The sequence below is a fragment of the Populus euphratica genome, unplaced genomic scaffold, assembly GCF_000495115.2.
Source record: "Populus euphratica unplaced genomic scaffold, PopEup_1.0 scaffold22.1, whole genome shotgun sequence".
Taxonomy (NCBI): domain Eukaryota; kingdom Viridiplantae; phylum Streptophyta; class Magnoliopsida; order Malpighiales; family Salicaceae; genus Populus; species Populus euphratica.
The window spans coordinates 116,565-134,904 of record NW_011499863.1 but is presented as its reverse complement, the minus strand read 5'-3'; the positions used below and the strand labels follow the sequence as shown (position 1 = coordinate 134,904).

The 18,340-nt window shown below is 33.8% G+C and overlaps 2 protein-coding genes across 5 annotated transcripts; both read left to right on the top strand.

The window, feature by feature from the left end:
* Window positions 1–8,578, top strand: LOC105125273 (MORC family CW-type zinc finger protein 4-like). Of its 2 annotated transcripts, none has more exons than XM_011025645.1 (20): window positions 1–634; window positions 762–836; window positions 967–1,001; window positions 1,101–1,179; window positions 1,544–1,636; window positions 1,721–1,805; window positions 1,901–1,976; window positions 2,788–2,916; window positions 3,200–3,298; window positions 3,385–3,486; window positions 4,741–4,902; window positions 4,981–5,076; window positions 5,804–5,855; window positions 5,935–6,046; window positions 6,140–6,213; window positions 6,350–6,759; window positions 7,269–7,363; window positions 7,437–7,518; window positions 7,673–7,795; window positions 7,913–8,578. In XM_011025645.1, exons 1-20 carry the CDS (start codon window positions 181–183, stop codon window positions 7,994–7,996), a joined length of 2,517 nt encoding a protein of 838 aa, XP_011023947.1. In that variant the 5' UTR covers window positions 1–180; the 3' UTR covers window positions 7,997–8,578. The 2 variants fall into 2 exon arrangements, with proteins under 2 accessions (XP_011023947.1, XP_011023946.1); XM_011025644.1 differs by having other exon boundaries at window positions 7,673–7,831.
* Window positions 8,579–12,602: 4,024 nt separating this feature from the next.
* On the top strand, window positions 12,603–16,134 carry LOC105125271 (uncharacterized). Of its 3 annotated transcripts, none has more exons than XM_011025640.1 (4): window positions 12,603–12,987; window positions 13,704–14,061; window positions 14,354–14,461; window positions 15,400–16,134. In XM_011025640.1, exons 2-4 carry the CDS (start codon window positions 13,971–13,973, stop codon window positions 15,738–15,740), a joined length of 540 nt encoding a protein of 179 aa, XP_011023942.1. In that variant the 5' UTR covers window positions 12,603–12,987; window positions 13,704–13,970; the 3' UTR covers window positions 15,741–16,134. The 3 variants fall into 3 exon arrangements, with proteins under 3 accessions (XP_011023942.1, XP_011023945.1, XP_011023943.1); XM_011025643.1 differs by lacking the exon at window positions 12,603–12,987 and adding an exon at window positions 13,015–13,062; XM_011025641.1 differs by lacking the exon at window positions 12,603–12,987 and adding an exon at window positions 13,323–13,474.
* The last annotated feature ends 2,206 nt before the right edge of the window (window positions 16,135–18,340 follow it).

Below are 18,340 nucleotides of genomic sequence, written 5' to 3'. Positions count from 1 at the left end.
GAAAATGATACGGCTCCCTGTTTATTTCTCTCCAGCGCTACACATTCTGCCGTAGGAAAGAAATACTCCTTTCTTCTCTTTCTCTCTCTTTTTTTTTTTAAATCTCATGCAAAGCGAAGCATAGCGAAAAGCCACTGCGAAAAGATTTTATTGAAGTTCTCTCTTTAATTTTTAATCATCATGGATGGTATTGGGAGTGTAAAGCAAGAGATTCTTGAACCTTCACCTAATCGACAAAACGCCACCGTTTCGGGATTTCCAGACGCCGTCATCGAACTCAGTAGCAGCAGTGAAAGCAGTAGCGGTAGTGACAGTGAGTCGGAAACCGAGTTAGATGGAAACAGCGTTGTCTCTAAGAGGCAGTGGGACTCTAATGGGGGTGATGGATGTTCTGAGATGAAGAAGAAGAAGAAGAGGAGAAGGAATTTGGATGATTTAGGTGTTGTGTTGCCGTTGGGGTTTCTTGCTCCACTTCCGCAACCGCCGTCTTCAGAGCTGCCCACTGAAGCGGAGATGGCTGTGGTGGAGTCGACGGAGAGTATGATGGTGAGTTTGACTGGTCAAACCAGCAAGCAATTCTGGAAAGCGGGTGATTATGAGGGTGCTCCTCATGCTAATTGGGATTTATCTTCTGGTAATCTCTTGCTTTCTCTGCATGCTATATTTGCAATTTTTTTACTGTTTTTTCGAAGGAGTTTTTATTGTTAATGGTAATGTATGAAGAAGTGATTGTGATGGTAAAACTTTTTTACTATATGCAGGTGGAATGGATCGTGTTAGGGTCCATCCAAAATTTTTGCATTCTAATGCAACTAGTCATAAATGGGCACTTGGAGGTAAACTTACCTAATTTGCTTATTCATGTAACATGATTTTCTTTTTTCCCTTTTTATACTGGACATGGCATGAAATTGATTAGTTTGTTTTGGTCTGCTATGATTTCGTTTATCCTTCCCCTTTTTACAGCATTTGCGGAACTTATGGACAATGCATTGGATGAGGTATTTTTTTTATGGGTTACTTTTGTGTTGTGAAGCTTGGGAAGTAGAATTGTTTTTTTTTTTTCATTTTTTTGATGGTTTTATTTGTTTTTGTGCTAGTTTGGCAATGGAGCTACGTTTGTTAACATAGATATGGTTGAAAGTAAGAAGGATCGCAGCAGAATGCTTTTGATTGAAGGTATTTGCTTACCTTTGCCTAGCTGATGTGTATCTTTGTTAGGCCTAGTTATGTTAGATTTATATGGATCACTGGTGCTATTGTAGGTGTTACTTTGACATATATGCAATTCTATGTTAGCATTGGAGGGGGCTTCTTTTCCTCAAACATAATTTTCATACTCACAAACAGCTTCATGATATAATCTCTTCTGAGACCTTTTTTTGAGGCATCATGTCATGTTTTCCTCTTCTGAGACTTTTTTCTTGATGATGCTATTATATACATAATGTGGTATCTTTGGGACGCTTCTGTTCTTTTTTCTTGATGATGCTATTATATACATAATGTGGTATCTTTGGGATGCTTCTGTTCTTTGATGTAGATAATGGTGGTGGAATGGATCCAGATAAAATGCGACAATGCATGTCCTTGGGTTATTCCGCAAAAAGCAAAGTGGCGAACACCATTGGACAATGTAAACAATCAATTATTTGGAAAAGATGCATCCATTTTATTTTTCTGTTTCGTAGTTTTTTAAACCGCTTATGTTGTTATTCAGATGGCAATGGATTTAAGACAAGTACCATGAGGCTTGGAGCAGATGTCATTGTGTTTTCACGTTGTCCAGGAAAAGATGGAAAAAGGTTTGACCTGTGTTTTTCTTTATGATCATGTCATTTGTGTTGCATTTTCTTCATATGGATGGTGAATGTTGACTGTTTTTTCTGTTTGGTTTCAGTCCTACACAGAGCATTGGATTGCTATCATACACTTTTTTGAGGAGCACGGGGAAAGAAGATATTGTGGTGCCCATGGTACTAAAATTGAACATTATAATGCATTGGAAGAATTTGTATATAAATTAAACATTGTCATCTTATCCACATATGTAGCTGCAACTCGAGATATCTTTAAGGACGACCAGTATCTTTGCTGTGTGATCTTTTTGATTGGTCCTTTCTTTATGCATAGAAGTGGTTGGCTCTCTTGGGGCCACATTTTCCAATGGCTTCACCTTCACAATATCGTATGCTATTCTGTATAGCTCTCAATTATTATCAAAATTGATGAGTTGCTTACAGTAGTAGTTAAATTTTTGAAGTTGGGTACTTTTTGAGAAAATTGGGGTGCAGTTCGGTAAAACTTTTCATTTTCTTCCTATAGAGTCACATTTTGGTTTTGTAGAATGAATGAACTCTGGGTCTTCACTATGGTGCCGAGTTACTACTACTATTTTTTTTTTGTAGTTGTGTACTCTGCAGTGTTGCATGCATAGCCAACGTTTCTGTATTGCACATGATTGTCAATTGGAGTTGTTGACTTTAGGTTATACTAGCTAAAATTGAAATTTAGACAAACAGATCTTGTTAAGAGGAACGCCCAAAGTTTGGTTCTCGTACTTGTTTTCTATCTTGGCGACAACATGCAACCGTCCAGTCTCGATTGCATGTTAAAGATACACCTTAGTCAGTGTTGTAACTCTCAGCATTTCTCCATTTATGTTTCTAATAGTTTTATGTGTGAACCATGGCGTGTGGATCACAGTTTTCTTGTAGATGAATAACTAGAAGCCTCTAATGAAATAATGTGCTTCTAATCTTTATTGTCTTTTGAATTATTATGAAGCTTGATTTTCAAAGAAAGGGGCGGGAATGGAGCAGGATGATACGGTACTCTGCTAGTGATTGGAATAGAAATGTAGAGACAATAATTTGTTGGTCTCCATTTTCCAGTGAGGCAGACCTTCTTCGTCAGGTATTTCTACTGATGAACTGTAAAACAAAGAACAAAAACCAATGTGCCCTTACACCTCCTCTGCTCTGTTGTCTCCTGTCTTCAGTTTGCATGATTACTCTTTGGTGGTCTACTTTTCACAGTATTGTCTACTTCCTGCATATCATTTTCTGCTTCTTTTTTACAATCGTGATTCTCTCTCCTTTTCAAACTTACCTCATGTGGCAGCTCAATTGTGACCACTTGTATTTATCATGTTCTCGCTGTAATTTTTTTATTAACTTCTTGTTTTTGTACTTTATAGTTTAATCTCATGTCAGATCATGGGACGCGCATAATCATATACAATCTTTGGGAGGATGACCAGGGATTGTTGGAACTTGATTTTGACAGTGATCCTCATGTATGTCTTCAATTTCTAACGCATTTCAAATAAATTTTGAAACTGATCATTTGGAGAGTATTTTTACGTGGTGTATAATCTGACAGGATATCCAACTAAGAGGTGTCAATCGAGATGAGAAGCATATAAAAATGGCGAAAGAGTTTCCCAATTCCAGACACTTCCTTACTTATAGGCACTCATTAAGGGTAGCTAATTCCTCTATACTCATTCAGATGATTAATTTTTTTTTTTATATGATCAGAATTTTGATTTCTTTAATTCTTCACATCTGCTAGAGTATCTGTGATTTATCTGACTGTTCAATTTTTGGTTCTGTAATCCATGTTTTTCTACTTTAATAGATTGATTTAGCTAATCCCTTCACACGATTATTTCTATGCTTTTGTGTTTTTTACTTTTTTTTCCCTTCTTGTAAATGGCAACACTTTGTCCTAATAGAACTAGTTTTGAGTGCCATGCATAGGATTTTCATTTTTTAAATGGTGGAATTGTCGTAACATAGAGTTAGCTGGGACTTTGATTTCTAGCTGCAAATTGTGGATTTAGTTCTGAGATGAAAAGTGTTTTTTAAATAGTTTTTTATTTAAAAATATATTAAAATAATTTTTTTAATCTTTAATATTAGCACATTAAAATATAACTTTAATAATTTTTCAAAAACACCTAAAAAACAAAAACTCTCCCAAACAGACTATTAGTCATTACCAGTTACATTTTGAATCCAAGAAGTAATTATTTCTTTGTTTCCAAATCATGTTACAGTTTGGAAAAAAATTATAACATGAGAGGGGAAGGTAAAGGAGGGAAGATATGGGAAGAAGGGTAATAAATATTAAATCAACACGAATATACCATTTTTTTACCTTTCAATATAATCAAGATTTATTATTCGAGTCTTTGAAAAACTTGATGTGAAATTTTTTAAATGCTTGAAAAAACACTTCTTTTTTTCCTGAAACAATGTAAATTGAAAATTCTTATGGTGGTAAAATTTCAATTCATAAGTTTAGTGTTGCATATGTGTTTTTTACATCTATTTTACTCCTTAGAAAAATAAAAAAAAAAGGGAATATGAAGAATGATAAGAAATGGAGATTCTTTAATGGGTCTCGAGGGCAAGGAACAATTGTGATGTTTGATTGTCCAATAATTGAAGGATGGACTGTGAAAAGATTTTAGTTTCAACTTGGGTTTTATATGTATTGGTTATATACTTGTATCAATTCATCATTTTTGTTCTGTCAAGTCCATCCTGTAGCGATTCATTGAGTAATCGAAATAACTCCATTTGTGACTTGTTTAACTTTGTGGAATTAATATGGCTTGATCAATTTCTGCTTTATTAAAGAGGCTTAAGTTTTTGGCTGCTTTAAAGATACCAGATCTCTCTTTTATTATGTAATTGATTGATGCTTATCCTCTCCCATGTCAACCTCCAGAATTATGCCTCAATTCTCTATCTCAGACTGCCTTCCTGCTTTCGAATCATTCTCCGTGGGAAAGATGTTGAGCACCACAATATAGTGAATGATATGATGCTATCGCAGGAGATAACATATCGGCCACAGCCTGGCGCAGATGGTGTCCCAAAAGACACAAATGTAATGCAGCTGAACTTGTTTAGATAGTTCTCTTCTTTTCTTACTCTGGTGCTAATTACTTGCATCTATTGTCAGCAGATGACTGCTGTTGTCACTATTGGCTTTGTGAAGGATGCAAAGCATCATATTGATGTTCAAGGCTTCAATGTATATCACAAAAATCGACTAATTAAGGTTTGTTTTGCTTTAATATAAATTATCATTGATTTTTTTTTCTTTTCAAAAACTGAAGTGATAATGTGACACTCAATGCATTATGATGCATTTTCTGTTCATTTATTTTTTATGCTAGACTCATTTTCTTTGTTCAAGCTTTTGTGTGCTTGTGTATTTTCCAGAATGGATGGATATGCTTAGAATATGGTAGGCAAAAAATTCCGACCTTGCTCCATGTCTCATTTTGTTAATGAACTATGGACGGGCAAGTTTATTTGAACTGTGTAGATTGATTAGTGTCCCATGGAAAGAGCTAGAGGTATTAACAATGTGTTTGAACTTATACTTTGTTTTGATTTGAAAAATCATGTAAAAGTTGGACAATGGGAAGAAATATCTGAGGGTAATGAAGGATTGTGGAAAAAATGAATTGCATAGATCATTGGATGTGACATTTTTGAGTTTTGCAACTTACAAAAAATGCCAACCCAAATTTTAATGTTCCACTCTTAAATTTGCTGATAATGCATTTTAAATACTGTCCTCCTCTTTTCAAATCATCATGTCCTTTAAAGCATGCTGATGGGAAGTAATTACAATGTTAATACCTCTTAGATGTACTTAATAGCATACATATGAATTATCAACAAACATTCGAATCCCTATGCATTTAGTTGCTGTGATTTGAGTTTACCAAACAATGAATTGATTTCAATTTTTCTTAACAAGCACTGCTGTTTTATAGCCATTTTGGAGGCTTTGGAATGCCGCAGGAAGTGATGGACGTGGAGTAATAGGTAAAAATTTGCATTCTACATCACCTATCATTGACTAGCAAATATTTTGGAAACATGATGATTCCCTCTCTTCTGACAGGTGTGTTGGAAGCTAATTTTGTTGAGCCAGCTCATGATAAGCAAGGATTTGAACGCACAACAGTTCTTGCAAGACTAGAAGCTCGATTAGTACAAATGCAAAAACAATACTGGTGTGTTGTTTATGTCTCTTAACTGATTGTTATTAATTGCTCCTGGATTTGTGAGGCTTAAATGTGATTAATTGCTGTTAACTACTTTGTTAGGAGCGCTTACTGTCACAAAATTGGTTATGCTCCAAGGCGAAATAAGAAACTCATAAATGAGTTATCAGATATAGGTATATTTTGGGAGCCTTTTTTGTTCCAATATATGATCTTTTGTATCAGGCATTGCCTTGTTATAATTGCTTACTAGTTTTGAATGCTTTCTTATTACCCCCCCAAATCTCACACAAAGTTGTATTTCCTTCATAGAAACTTCTCCTGGCTATCAACCACCCACATCTTCTCATTCTAAAAAGAAGTATAATTCCTTGGGCAGTAAGATATCCCCTTCACATTCAGACCATGGGTATGGCAATGGACATGCCTCCAACAAAGTGAATGTTAGAATAAATACCCCAACCAAATCTAGAAAAAGCACCATATCGCCTGGACCATCACCTCCTGCTCAGGATGTTAGCAGTGAAGATGATGACTGTGTTGCTACTCCTGTAAGAAAAGCAAATGGGAGCACTCAAAAGACCACTCCTACCAACAAGTCTTTTGAGAAAGATGGGTTGCATACAACTCAGTCGTCTTCATACATGGAAGATTCTAGATCTCAGCATGATTGCATGTCTGGAGGGGGGACTGTTCATAATGTCACAAGATCCCAAACAAAGGTATTTGTGTTATGAAGTTTATGCCAATTTGCATGCTTCATTTATGAAATAGTGTTCTCAGCTGGTGATATTTTCCAATGCTATCCTTTTTATCTCTGCTTGCAATGCGGGATCTTATTCCCGATATGAGTCCAGATGGCAGTTTTGGAGAAAGAAAGCTACTTTGATGAGTTCCCTGTCTGAAGTTAATCAGACATTCTTCGGTCATTAAGCTATCTACTTTGTCATACTTCCAGAACTATTCGAAAAGAAGCAGAAAATGTTAATGATAGCTGGCAAAGATTCTTCTACTGTTGAAATCTTAGGGCACATCTTTATTTGTGATTATAGCCTGCAGAAAGGCTTGGTCATCTGTCAAGTGCTACATGTTGTCAAGTGACTTATTTCCTTATCATTCATCTTTATTAAATGATAAAATTGAGAATGTAGGTTTTGCATCCTTTCTTTGGGCTTCTGTGCTTGTTGTATTGAAGTTGATAGAAATCATATTAAGGCTGTTCAATTGACAGGTGGGTGATGTTGATAAGATGGATTGTGCCTTTTCAGAATCCGATGTGCTTGCCCTTGTTCATTTGAAACAAGAGAACCGTGAACTAAAAGAAAGGTTGGTTTTCTCCCTCTGTTTTTTAAGAACTGTGCCACATCTTATTTTATTGAACTCCTTTCTTTGTTTGCAGATTAGAGAAATTGGAAGGAGAGACTCGAGGGGAGTACATGAATGGTTCTCAGTGTGAGAAGTGTAAATCTCTTGAGATACAGGTATGCAAAATCTCCACTTATCATTGGTTACTGTGCTGGGTGGGATATTGAGAATACAGGATTCCAAGTGATATGTTGTTGGTGCCATTGTTTTCTTCATGACATGATGAATTTGAGTTCTCCTGAAACTTCAAATCTCTCTCTGCTTCTTCAGTTGCAGGAAGCGCAGCGCAAGCTTGAAGAATTGAACAAGGAACAGGAAAGTCTGATTGATATATTCTCAGAGGAGAGGGTCAGGCGAGACCAGGAGGAGGAGAATTTGAGAAAGAAGCTTAAGGTTTTCTGCATCACCTCTCCCCCTTTTCACCACTGGGTGGAACAACTTGTCCGTGCTTTTTGAATATTTTTTTCTTATTGATCATAGATGGACAACTCATGAGTTGTATCCCTGCAGGATGCATCAAATACTATTCAAGAGTTGCTTGACAAGGTCAGGCTGTTGGAGAAGATGAAATCTCCTTATCTCAAAGGACGTTGAGAGCTCTGTATATCAATCTCTTCCACAAGTTATATCTTGTGCAGATTGATCTTGCTCTATATAGTGTCTGGTCTTCATCGTGACCTTAGGCAGAGATATTTGGGCTTCCAAAAATATGCTAACCACTGACCATTCCTTTCTCCTGCACCTGGCCTGGTATCCTCCTCTCTCTTTTCAGCAATTGCTTGCAAAGCTGTAGTTTTGGTGTTGGCCACCAAATTTTGTTCAGGCTCATGTCCTGCGATTTGATGAAATCGGGGAGGAGAAGAGCTTCATTTATGATTGTGAGAGGTCCCATATCTTAGCTGTAGTCATTGCTGCATTGATTGAGTTTTGTAAATTATGTATACAAGTCCTGCATGCATCCCCTGTTAATTGAGTTTGGACAGTCACAGTGGTAGATGAGTCACTTGCCATATTAACTGCATGCATCTCTCACTAATTAAGTGTTAGCTAGCATTTCCTGGTACCAGCTGAGTTGATCTGAATTTTGCTCGCCCAAAATGTAACTAACAATTCTCCAGTTCAAGGCCTGTTGATCATCCTGGGAAGCTGGCTGTAAAATAATTAACACTTTTTTTTTAATCCAGTTCATAACCACTCCAGCGTCAAGCATTGATTGGTTAGTGGGGGGCTAGTTCGCACTCAGAGAAAAATCATCTGTAGCCCATTCACTACCCAAGGCGTTCATAGTCTGGATTTGGGTTTTATTGTTTCGATTATCAATTGGACTTGTAAATCTGAAGTTTTTCCTGGGTAAAATACTGTTTGCTTACGTGGTAAATTTTTTTTTAAATTGCAAGACTAAGAAGATGATTTTTAATTGGACTTGTAAATCAGAAATGTTTTTAAAAATTATTTTTTTGTGTTTTTTTATTGTTTTAATGTAATGTTAAAAATAAATTTTAAAAAATAAGAAATATTATTTAACATGCCATACATTGCTAGGATCAAGTTAACTTGATCGCCAAATTTGGTTAGCTTATAATACAATAGATTAGCGTCTCTTAGCTATAAATGATTTGCTTGTACAAATAGGTAAGAGAATATGAGATATAGAGCTGCTGATGGTGTTGACCTAGGGCTAGGTTCACCAAACATAATGGTTTTTATTTTTTCCTTTTCAAATTAGCATTTTTAGGGATTGATGCCGTTTGAAAACAATAGCAAAACGATATAGTTTATGGCTTAATCTTGTTGTGTTTTAGAAACAAGATATCAATCATGCTTGTAAAATATAAAATGTGATATCAATGGACTAATTTCTAGATTCAGTTTCTAGATTCAGTAAATATTTTTTCAGTAAATATCTTGTAAGCTTAATAGATAAGTAAAATATTATGAGAATAACAGGCATATGCACATAAAAAGTCAAATTCGAGTACTAAAAGAAAAGAACAAGTCCCTTCCATGATTATTGAGCCAAACTTTAAGTACAAATGATGATTTCTTTGAGTTAATAAATAGTTGAGTTTATGAGTAGAAGTGAAATTATATTGGGTGGTTACAAGTTGGGGCTATGACATTCCTAAAATTTGAAAAGGATTATAATGATTTGCCCCTTTAAAAATCACTTATTTTCTTTTTAACCCTCCAATTCTAAATTTTTGTTCCGGCCTTGTTCATGAAAGATGGTATATAAGGGGTTTTGGGATTGAATTTAGAAATTAACTTTATATATTTTTTCTTTATATATAATATATTTTTTTTTTTTGTTGATAGTAGAATTATTTAAGGATGTCAAATAAATCTTATCTTTTCTAGTGTGATTTTGAAGTTATTTGAGATAGTGATAATAATTATTTTTCAAAATATTTTTTATTTTAAAAGTATTTTATTATTAATAATATTTTTTTATTATTTTTTAAAAATTTATTTTTGACATAATTACATCTAAACAATATAAAAACACCTAAAACATTAATTTAAAATAAAGAAATTAAACTTTTAAAAAACTCCATTTGAAACCCGTCTATTTCCCTCTCTCCTTGGATTAGGTTTTCATGCTAATTCTTCCATGCCCAACAAATGGGTGTTGAAAGGGTCAAACTCATTACCTCCTGAACTCAAATCCATTATTTTTGGCATTCAAAAACACTTGAATCTTTATTATTTGTTGAGTTGAATATTACAATGAGTATCAAACAGCTTATTTAAAACTCAAATCTGAGCTGTTTGTTCTTTATACCATTGTTTTCAGCCCATGTAGCTTCAGAATCATGCCTTTCCTTTTCTCTTCCAAAATTTAACTCCCTCCTTTTCTCTCGCCATACTAGGCAGCTATGGAATTGTTCATCGAAACGTTTTCGATGTAGCAATTACTTTATTTTTCTTTATTATTATTTTTTATTTTGGGTGCAAGGTGCCATTACTCATTGTTCTTATAAAATGTTTCTGAAGATTCAAGCTTGATAATCAAAGAAAGACATAGATACCTTTTTAACCACATCATTTTCTTGATATTCGAAACGATTTAAAAAAAAATTACTGAATTAGTTATAGAACTCAACCCTATAATCTCAACATTAAAATTAAAATTAAAATTTAATTACCGAGACTACTTATTGGGCTTAAAAACAAGATCCCTCATGGTTTATATTTAACATGATATGCTGAAATCTAACCTTTTTTCTGATGCTTTGGAAGTAGCTTTCTCTAGTCACCATGGATGAATAGCCAAAAGCATAACATGATCTCACGACCAGATTTATTGACTAGTTTATTTTTAGAATTAGTATTAAAGTTTACTTAACATGATTGATTCAGTTAATTTAATGAGGTTTGGTTTTTTTAAAAAAAAAATTAAGATGATATATTTTTTTATATTAAAATGACAATAAATTAAATCAATTTGAATCTTGTGATTTAACTTTAAAACTTGTAATCTGATTTAAAATTTTGTTTTTTAACTATTTTTATTAAATTAATTTTTATTTAATAATATTATAACAAAAATTGATTGTTATAAAGAATTGTGTTTCAATTAATTATAAGATAATGATAATTTTATAAAATACTTTGATAATTAATTTAAAATTAAAAAAATATTAAAAAATGAAATTAAAAGAGAAAAAGAAAAAAAGTTTGTATACTTATTTATTTATTTTTTTGGAAATGTTTCACTATGTAGTTTTAGAAAGGAATGGTAGCCAATCATCTTTGCTTTTGAGGATCCAACTTGGTTATAAAGTGGTTTTGCTCTCCGAGTTATCTTTCAGATTTCGAATCTCAACCGACAATGGTAAAAAAACAATTTTTATTAAAATATTTATTTCCAATTTTTTAAAGAAAATTAAATACCAAAAAGTAGTTCAGAAAACATCATTAGTATAACAAGAACCAACTGTACTCCAATCCCTTATTCTCCTTGCTCCAGCAATACCCAAACTTACAGCCAAAAAATTCCCCAATATGAAACCAAAACGGCAACCGCAAATCAGCTGTCGTAGAAACAATGGACCACCGGATATAAGTTTTAGTTACTGTTTATTTTTATATTTTAAAAAAATTAAATTTTTACATTAATTTTTCTATTGTTTTTAGATTATTTTAATATATTGATATTAAAAATAATTTTTTAAAAATAAAAAAAATATTTTAATATATTTTCAAACAAATAATACTTTTAAACATAACTAAATAGAAGAAATACTTTCAAATTACCCTCTTAAATTCTTTTAACTCTTTAGCCAACCGGAGAAGGTTGCCTTTGTGATGGATGTTAAATTTATGGATAAAATTGGAAATTCACATGTTGGATTTTTTTATCTTTCATGACTTATCTATTATTTTTAAATAAAAAATTAAAAAATTTATATTTTATTCACCAGTTTCCAAGTATCCAGATATTTATTGTAAAACAATTATTTACTATTCAACAAAATAATAAAATAATTTTATCATTCAATATATATATATATATATATATATATGTTAGGTTTAGATCGTCTCCAATTCCTCAAGGTCTTGTGTAGCCATTTCTCACGAATTATGTCTGCCTTCATCGTCCGACTTTGACATGTTAGTGTTGGGTCCATGACAAAAGAAGGAGAAGAAGACAATTTGTATCAGTATATTCTTCTCGACGACTGCGCTGGAACACCTCCGCGAGCATCTAAAGTCACCATCAAAGAATACCTACAAAAATACAAGACCCTCATCGTTTGAGCTTCATTTACTGTCAGCAAGTCAAAAACCTCCGTGAGCATCCAGGAAAGCAACCAAAATAAAAAGTTTCTCCTCACATTCCGGCTATTCATCCTTTTCATGAGACATGCTTTTGCAGATGTCGAAAGAATATGTGACTTCCTGATCTATGCCCGAGAAGAGCTAAGTTTCAGATATTGTCGAGGGTTTATTATAAACATATATGGTTTTCTGGGTATCGATTTTATTTGTATTTTGCATCATTTTTGTTATGCGTTGATATGCTCATAAAAATAGAAAAATCAAAGTAATTCGATTCAGCTCGAAATCAACATGAACTGGCTTGAGCCGAGGCGGGCATTGTTAACAATGGAATGAACAGGGCAATGAACCCGTAGCTCGGAATCATGATTAGATTCTTGTAACTGTCAACCCACACGAGCAATGTTGTTTGTCTCTTCCCTCTCACCCCTTGCTTAATTTAATACCCATCATCGTCGTCGTCGTTATCAGTATCCATCCTCCTTAAGTAACACAACCACGTGCACATTTTAACCCCAGTTAAAAAACCAACCATCCACAGCCAAAACTCCAACGTTCACTCCACGCTTTAACCCTGACCCTAGTTAACCCTTGATCAATCATTAAAAAAAGAAGCAGAGCAGCAGATACACACAGCATTTGCTCTCTCTCTCTCTCTCTCAACTCAAAAACCGAGCCTTCAAACCAAACCCTAATCTCTCTCTCTGTCATCAACAAAACGCACGCGTTTCGGTGTTGATTGTTCTGCATGGATCTCTCTCGGGGGTGAAGAAGGAAGAATCAGTGAACGCTCCGTAACCTGAGTACGTATGCTGTACACATACACACCATTTGTATGGATGTACGTAATTGTATACGGTGTATTTAAAGAGTATGAGGTATAAATGCAGTGTTTAGAGGAGGATTCTGATGTTTTGTCATTTCTGGCTTTAACGATCCTCTTTCTCTCTGTCTCTGCAATTTTTGTCTCTTAAACCTCTCTCTCTCTGTGTTTTGTCTACACTGTTATAGCGCAGTAAATTCCGCTGTTTCCAGCAGTAGCTGTCATTGCTTTGTTTTTTTTTTTTCAAATAAAGTTTTCCTGGAAAATACGTGTTTTCCTTTTCTATCACAACCAAACACCTTTCTCTTCCTTCAACAACTTCCTCCTTTGAAAACTCTTGCTATTTTGTTCTTCCTCCTTTTTCATGCTTTGTTTCCAGCTCTGCTGCAAATCGCCGTCGTTTAGTCTTGTTTTGAAAAGCATCTTCTCCCTCCCTCGTGAGACCGCGACCTAGACAGGTTTTATAGGTAGTAGTAGTCGTCGTCGTCGTCGTCTTAGCTGTTTTGAAAGTCAAATCTCAACCATTTGTTTCTTTTATAATCTGACGGTTTAGTCGTCGTTGTCTTAGCTGTTTTGAAAGTCAAATCTCATCCATTTGTTTCTTTTATAATCTGACGGTTGTTCTTTGATGTGAAATACACACACGCACACACGACGACTAATGAATAATAACATCTCCCTCGTTCTTTGATGCAGATTTCAGAGAAGACAGCAAGAGAGAGAGAGAGAGAGAAACATCTTATCAAAAACCAAAGCTATCTCCGAGCCAGACTCCCTCGTTTTGTTTTCACTGAGTTTCGAGCTGTTATTATCACTAGTCAGTCTATCTCATAGTCTTTGACTTTTCGGAGACGCCTTTTCTTTCGAGAGTTTCAAGAAGAGGAAGAAGAAAAGAGAAAGAGAAGAGAAGCTTTTGGTTCCTTTTTGGTTTTTTGAGTCTCAATAAGTTTTGCTTCTTCGACGATGACAACTGTGGTTTCGAAGACAATCGGCGTCGTTTTGGTGATGATCTTCTTGCTCGCTATACTACTATCCACGTTTTCATTTTCCTCTGGTTCGTCCCTGATTTTTTTATTTATTTTTATGGATTCTTACCAAAACGAATGATTTATCATAATCATCATCATTTTTAATTATTGTTCTGGTCGGTTCTGCTTTGCTTTTAATATGTTTTAGTGGATTGGGGGCCTATCTTTCTGAGACATCAGGGGTTCTCTATGTTTGTTCCATTTGTTTTTTTTTTTCCTTGTCTTCATTTTTTATTTTATTTATAAAAACCAAAATACCTGATCGATCTTATCTGTTTTCATTCTTCTAATTAATCAATTGTTTTTAACAATTTCCAGGTTTGGCTAAAGACGACGGTGGATTCATGGGTTCGTCGAGTCACGTATTTCTTCAAGAGGGAGGGAACTACACGGTCCCTTTCCCACATCGCAAGCTCCTTGTTCGCTGTAAGGTTTCATGTTTTGTAATTTTTATTTTTTGCATGTCAAAAAATAAAAATTAAGTGGTTATTGATTTTTTTTTTAATATTTTCGAAATGAAATAAATAGAGATCAAAAGAATTGTGGGATATTGTGGGTGGGTTTTTGATTGTTTTGAGCGTAGGTTGATTGTTGTGAGGGGCCGGTCCTGAAAACTATCAGTCTTTGACACTCCATTTGTTTACAAGTGAAACAACTTCTATTTATTTTTCCAGCAAGTAATTATCGTCGTCTCATTATTCAGATGTGCGTACGATATATTTGTCAGAGGGGCACGTCTGTGTTTTTTTTTTTTTTTGTTGCGTCTCATGCTAACGTGCACCGCTGGCAAACTGTGGTCCCCTGCTCTCCGCCCTTTTTTTCCTTCAACAATTGCGTTCTTGAGAGTATCTTCTTGATGGAATTTAGAATCCCTTCGTGTTTCTGTGACCTTCTATTAGTCTTTTTGTTGAAAGTTGCGATCAGTGCCTTGGCAAATTGTTTTGGGACATGCCAGTTGAGATTGATTTTGCATGGTTAAACTATTTTATGTTTATTACGAAGAGAGGGAGCCAAAAGTTTTGATTGGGTTTTCGATTTCAATGAAAGTGGATGTACATGGGGAAGGGAAACGTTGAACTTTGAATAAAGGAGGCATCATGCACCCCTACCCTAATCTAGCCTTTTGAGTTAAATTTTGTCTGTTCCTTTTTCCTATATAATTCCCCTCCAAAAAGTATTTTTTGTCTGCTGACGATTCCCTTATTGGTGGGTCTGTTGGTTGTGTTCACATTACGTTTCAACGAGGCTGCCAAGTGTGCGATTACCTTTAAATATATATAAAAAGAGAACATAGCTTTCACTATCATGGAGTTTGATAAAAAAAGCTCACTTTTTTATATCTTTTTTGCATCTGCTTTACGCAGCAATGGCAATGGAGGAGCCTAACAGGATAGGAGAAAAGTGTACCCGCGCTGATATAGTGGTAAGTCAGGGACCCACAGCCCCTCTTTCCAGTGGCGTACCTACTTACACTGTTCAGATCATGAACATGTGTGCCACTGGTTGTGACATCTCCGGAATTCACCTCAACTGTGGCTGGTTCAGCTCTGTTCGCCTCATCGACCCCAAGATATTCAAGCGCCTTCGCTACAATGACTGCCTTGTTAACGATGGAAAGCCTTTGGTAACCGGCGGCACTCTCACCTTTGAATATGCCAACACATTCTCTTACCCTCTGGGAGTCTCTTCTATAGTTTGTCATTGAAGAATATACGAAGACCAAAAGGAAGTACGTATCTCTAACAATAACAAGCAGCATTATCATTTAGCACCCGCAACGGGATTTTGGTCAAGCGCTCACTGCCCCTGGGGAGGCCGTTGTGTATTTTGTGGGTCTCCTGCCACTTGGCTGGATGGACATTTTTTGGGGATATTGATAGTTTGAGAGGTTCAGGGTACGGTATAGAGAGAGGCCTGGAAGCTGAATTGGGAGAGTAAAAGAGGGCCAAACAATTGGAGGTGATTTTGATATTTTCTTTTTTGTCTTGGGGTGACCTATCTGTATATGGTTTATATACTAGCAAGTTAGCATATTGTAGTTAATATTGGATGGCGAGACATGCCAAAATCTGGAAGTGTGATTAGAGAATGTTTTGTCTTGTTTCTTCGTTATGGATAGATAAATGATTTCGGCTGGCTCATATGCTGCATCTCTTTTACCCTTGTTTTTGGATATCATATCATCACCGCAAAGGCGCAAACACACCGCGGCAAATTTTATCTGCGCTTCATGTAAGGGGGTGCTGCGGAGAATGCGGTAATGATTGTTTTTTAAGGTATTTTTTATTTGAAAATATAATAAAATAATTTAAAAATATATTAATCTAAGGTAAAAAATATAAAAAATTAAATGTTTTTAAAAATATTTTTGGACCGTAGTGTAAACACTGTTCTTTAAGCAAGTTACAGTTAAGATTAATACATCGCATGATTGGTAGCCCTTTCGCCACCTCCTTAGAGTTCAGGTGTTTCAGGTATAGCAGTGATGAAAAATTGTTAAAATAATATTTTTTTATTTTTTAAAAATTATTTTTAAATAACACTTATAATATGTTGGCTTTAGATAATATTTTCTTCTATTTTTCTTCTATTTAATTAATTTCATATGTATTTTTATTTTTATTAATTTTTACTAATTTTAATAAAAAAATATGACCCTAGCTAGTGTTTGTATATATTACTTGTAAAGAACTCTAATTATGCCTTTTATAGCTGTGTTTGTAACCAATGCATGTTAATAAGCCCACGTCCTCGTTTTTGGATATAATATTATCAATGCAAGCACAGAGTTCCATATTTTATTACTGTATCCCCTTCCTGCCGACACTGATACCCTAATTTGTTTTCTATATAAAGTTAACATCTTTAAATTCTACTTCCATATAGTTACATGAAGATTAATGATGCATTGCATAATTTAATTTAATTTAGCAACCTCCTCTACTTCTTGATATTGTGTTCTTGTAATTTTTATACTCCATATTAGTTAGTGATCAAAGTAAATTACAGCGAGCATTCTCCTCAAAATGAGTATAAATAGTTTACTTATTAATTTCAATTATTTTTATCGTTAAAAGAACAGTTCAGAAAAGAAAACAAAATAGAGGTATATATGGTATCTAAATATATTCAAATCTAATTTAATTAATACTTTAGTAAAACAGATGCAATTCTTGATAAGTTGATATATATATGTGTGTGTGAATTAGCCATACATATAAAATACTTCAATACAAACCAATAATATCATGTTATATATTAAAAATTATTAATTAAAAATCGATCCATCCCATGTCATACGTGTAAAGAAAGAAATCTTACAACAAATGAATTACATTTAAAAATAGTTATAATGAAAACAACACAGGAGTCAAGTTACAATCAAGTATAAACATAAAGATTTAGTATTTTTAAAAAAAAAAACAAAAGAATTAACTAATTAATTTATTAAAAACACATATGGCATTAACCTAATGTTCCATATGTATATTTGGATATTAGTTGTAAAATTTAAATAACTCGACAAATTAATCTAGAACATGATTAATTTAGGTATACATATGTTTATATTTAAAAATGAATAGAAAATATATTGATTCAATTTAATCCAGTCAACTCGTATAAAATCTAATAATTTTAAAAAAAAGTAATTAAAACAATATTGTTTGAATTATTTTTTTAAAAAAATTATTTTTTAAAAGTTAACTTTAGAGTGACCTAGTTAATCCATTACTCAAGTTTTATTTCGAATTAATCCTTTCAGCTATGATTCAGGTTAATTCTAAAATAGATTTGAATACTATGATTTAATTTTTTTTTCTTATCATGATTTCTTAAGATTTAACGTTATTCATTTTATTTTTAACTGGTGTCTATTATTATTCTTTCTAGTATCTCTTTTGATTTTTTAAATATTATTATCACTTGAATTCATAAGAAAATTGTAAATTAATTTTCTTTTGCAGCTTCAAATACGCAATTAACTAGCTGTTGTATTCCTCGGGTTTTACTTGCAAGTGAAAATGTTCATGGTTTTGTGATGTGAACCGGAAACAATCCATGTAATATGACTGCCTTTGATTCAAAATGAAAATAAAATAAAATAAAACAGGTACTTGATAGCTGGGAATTTCGGCAATTCTAAATTCTCATACTTCATGAATGTCGAAAAAACCTAATTGGATTTGTGCTTTCTTCGTGGATAATAACTTGCTGGATGAGGGTGTTAACTGTAAAAAACATTTTGATGCTAAAGTCAATTTAATTTTTTTAGGTAGATATTATGTAAAAATTATACAAAAAGAG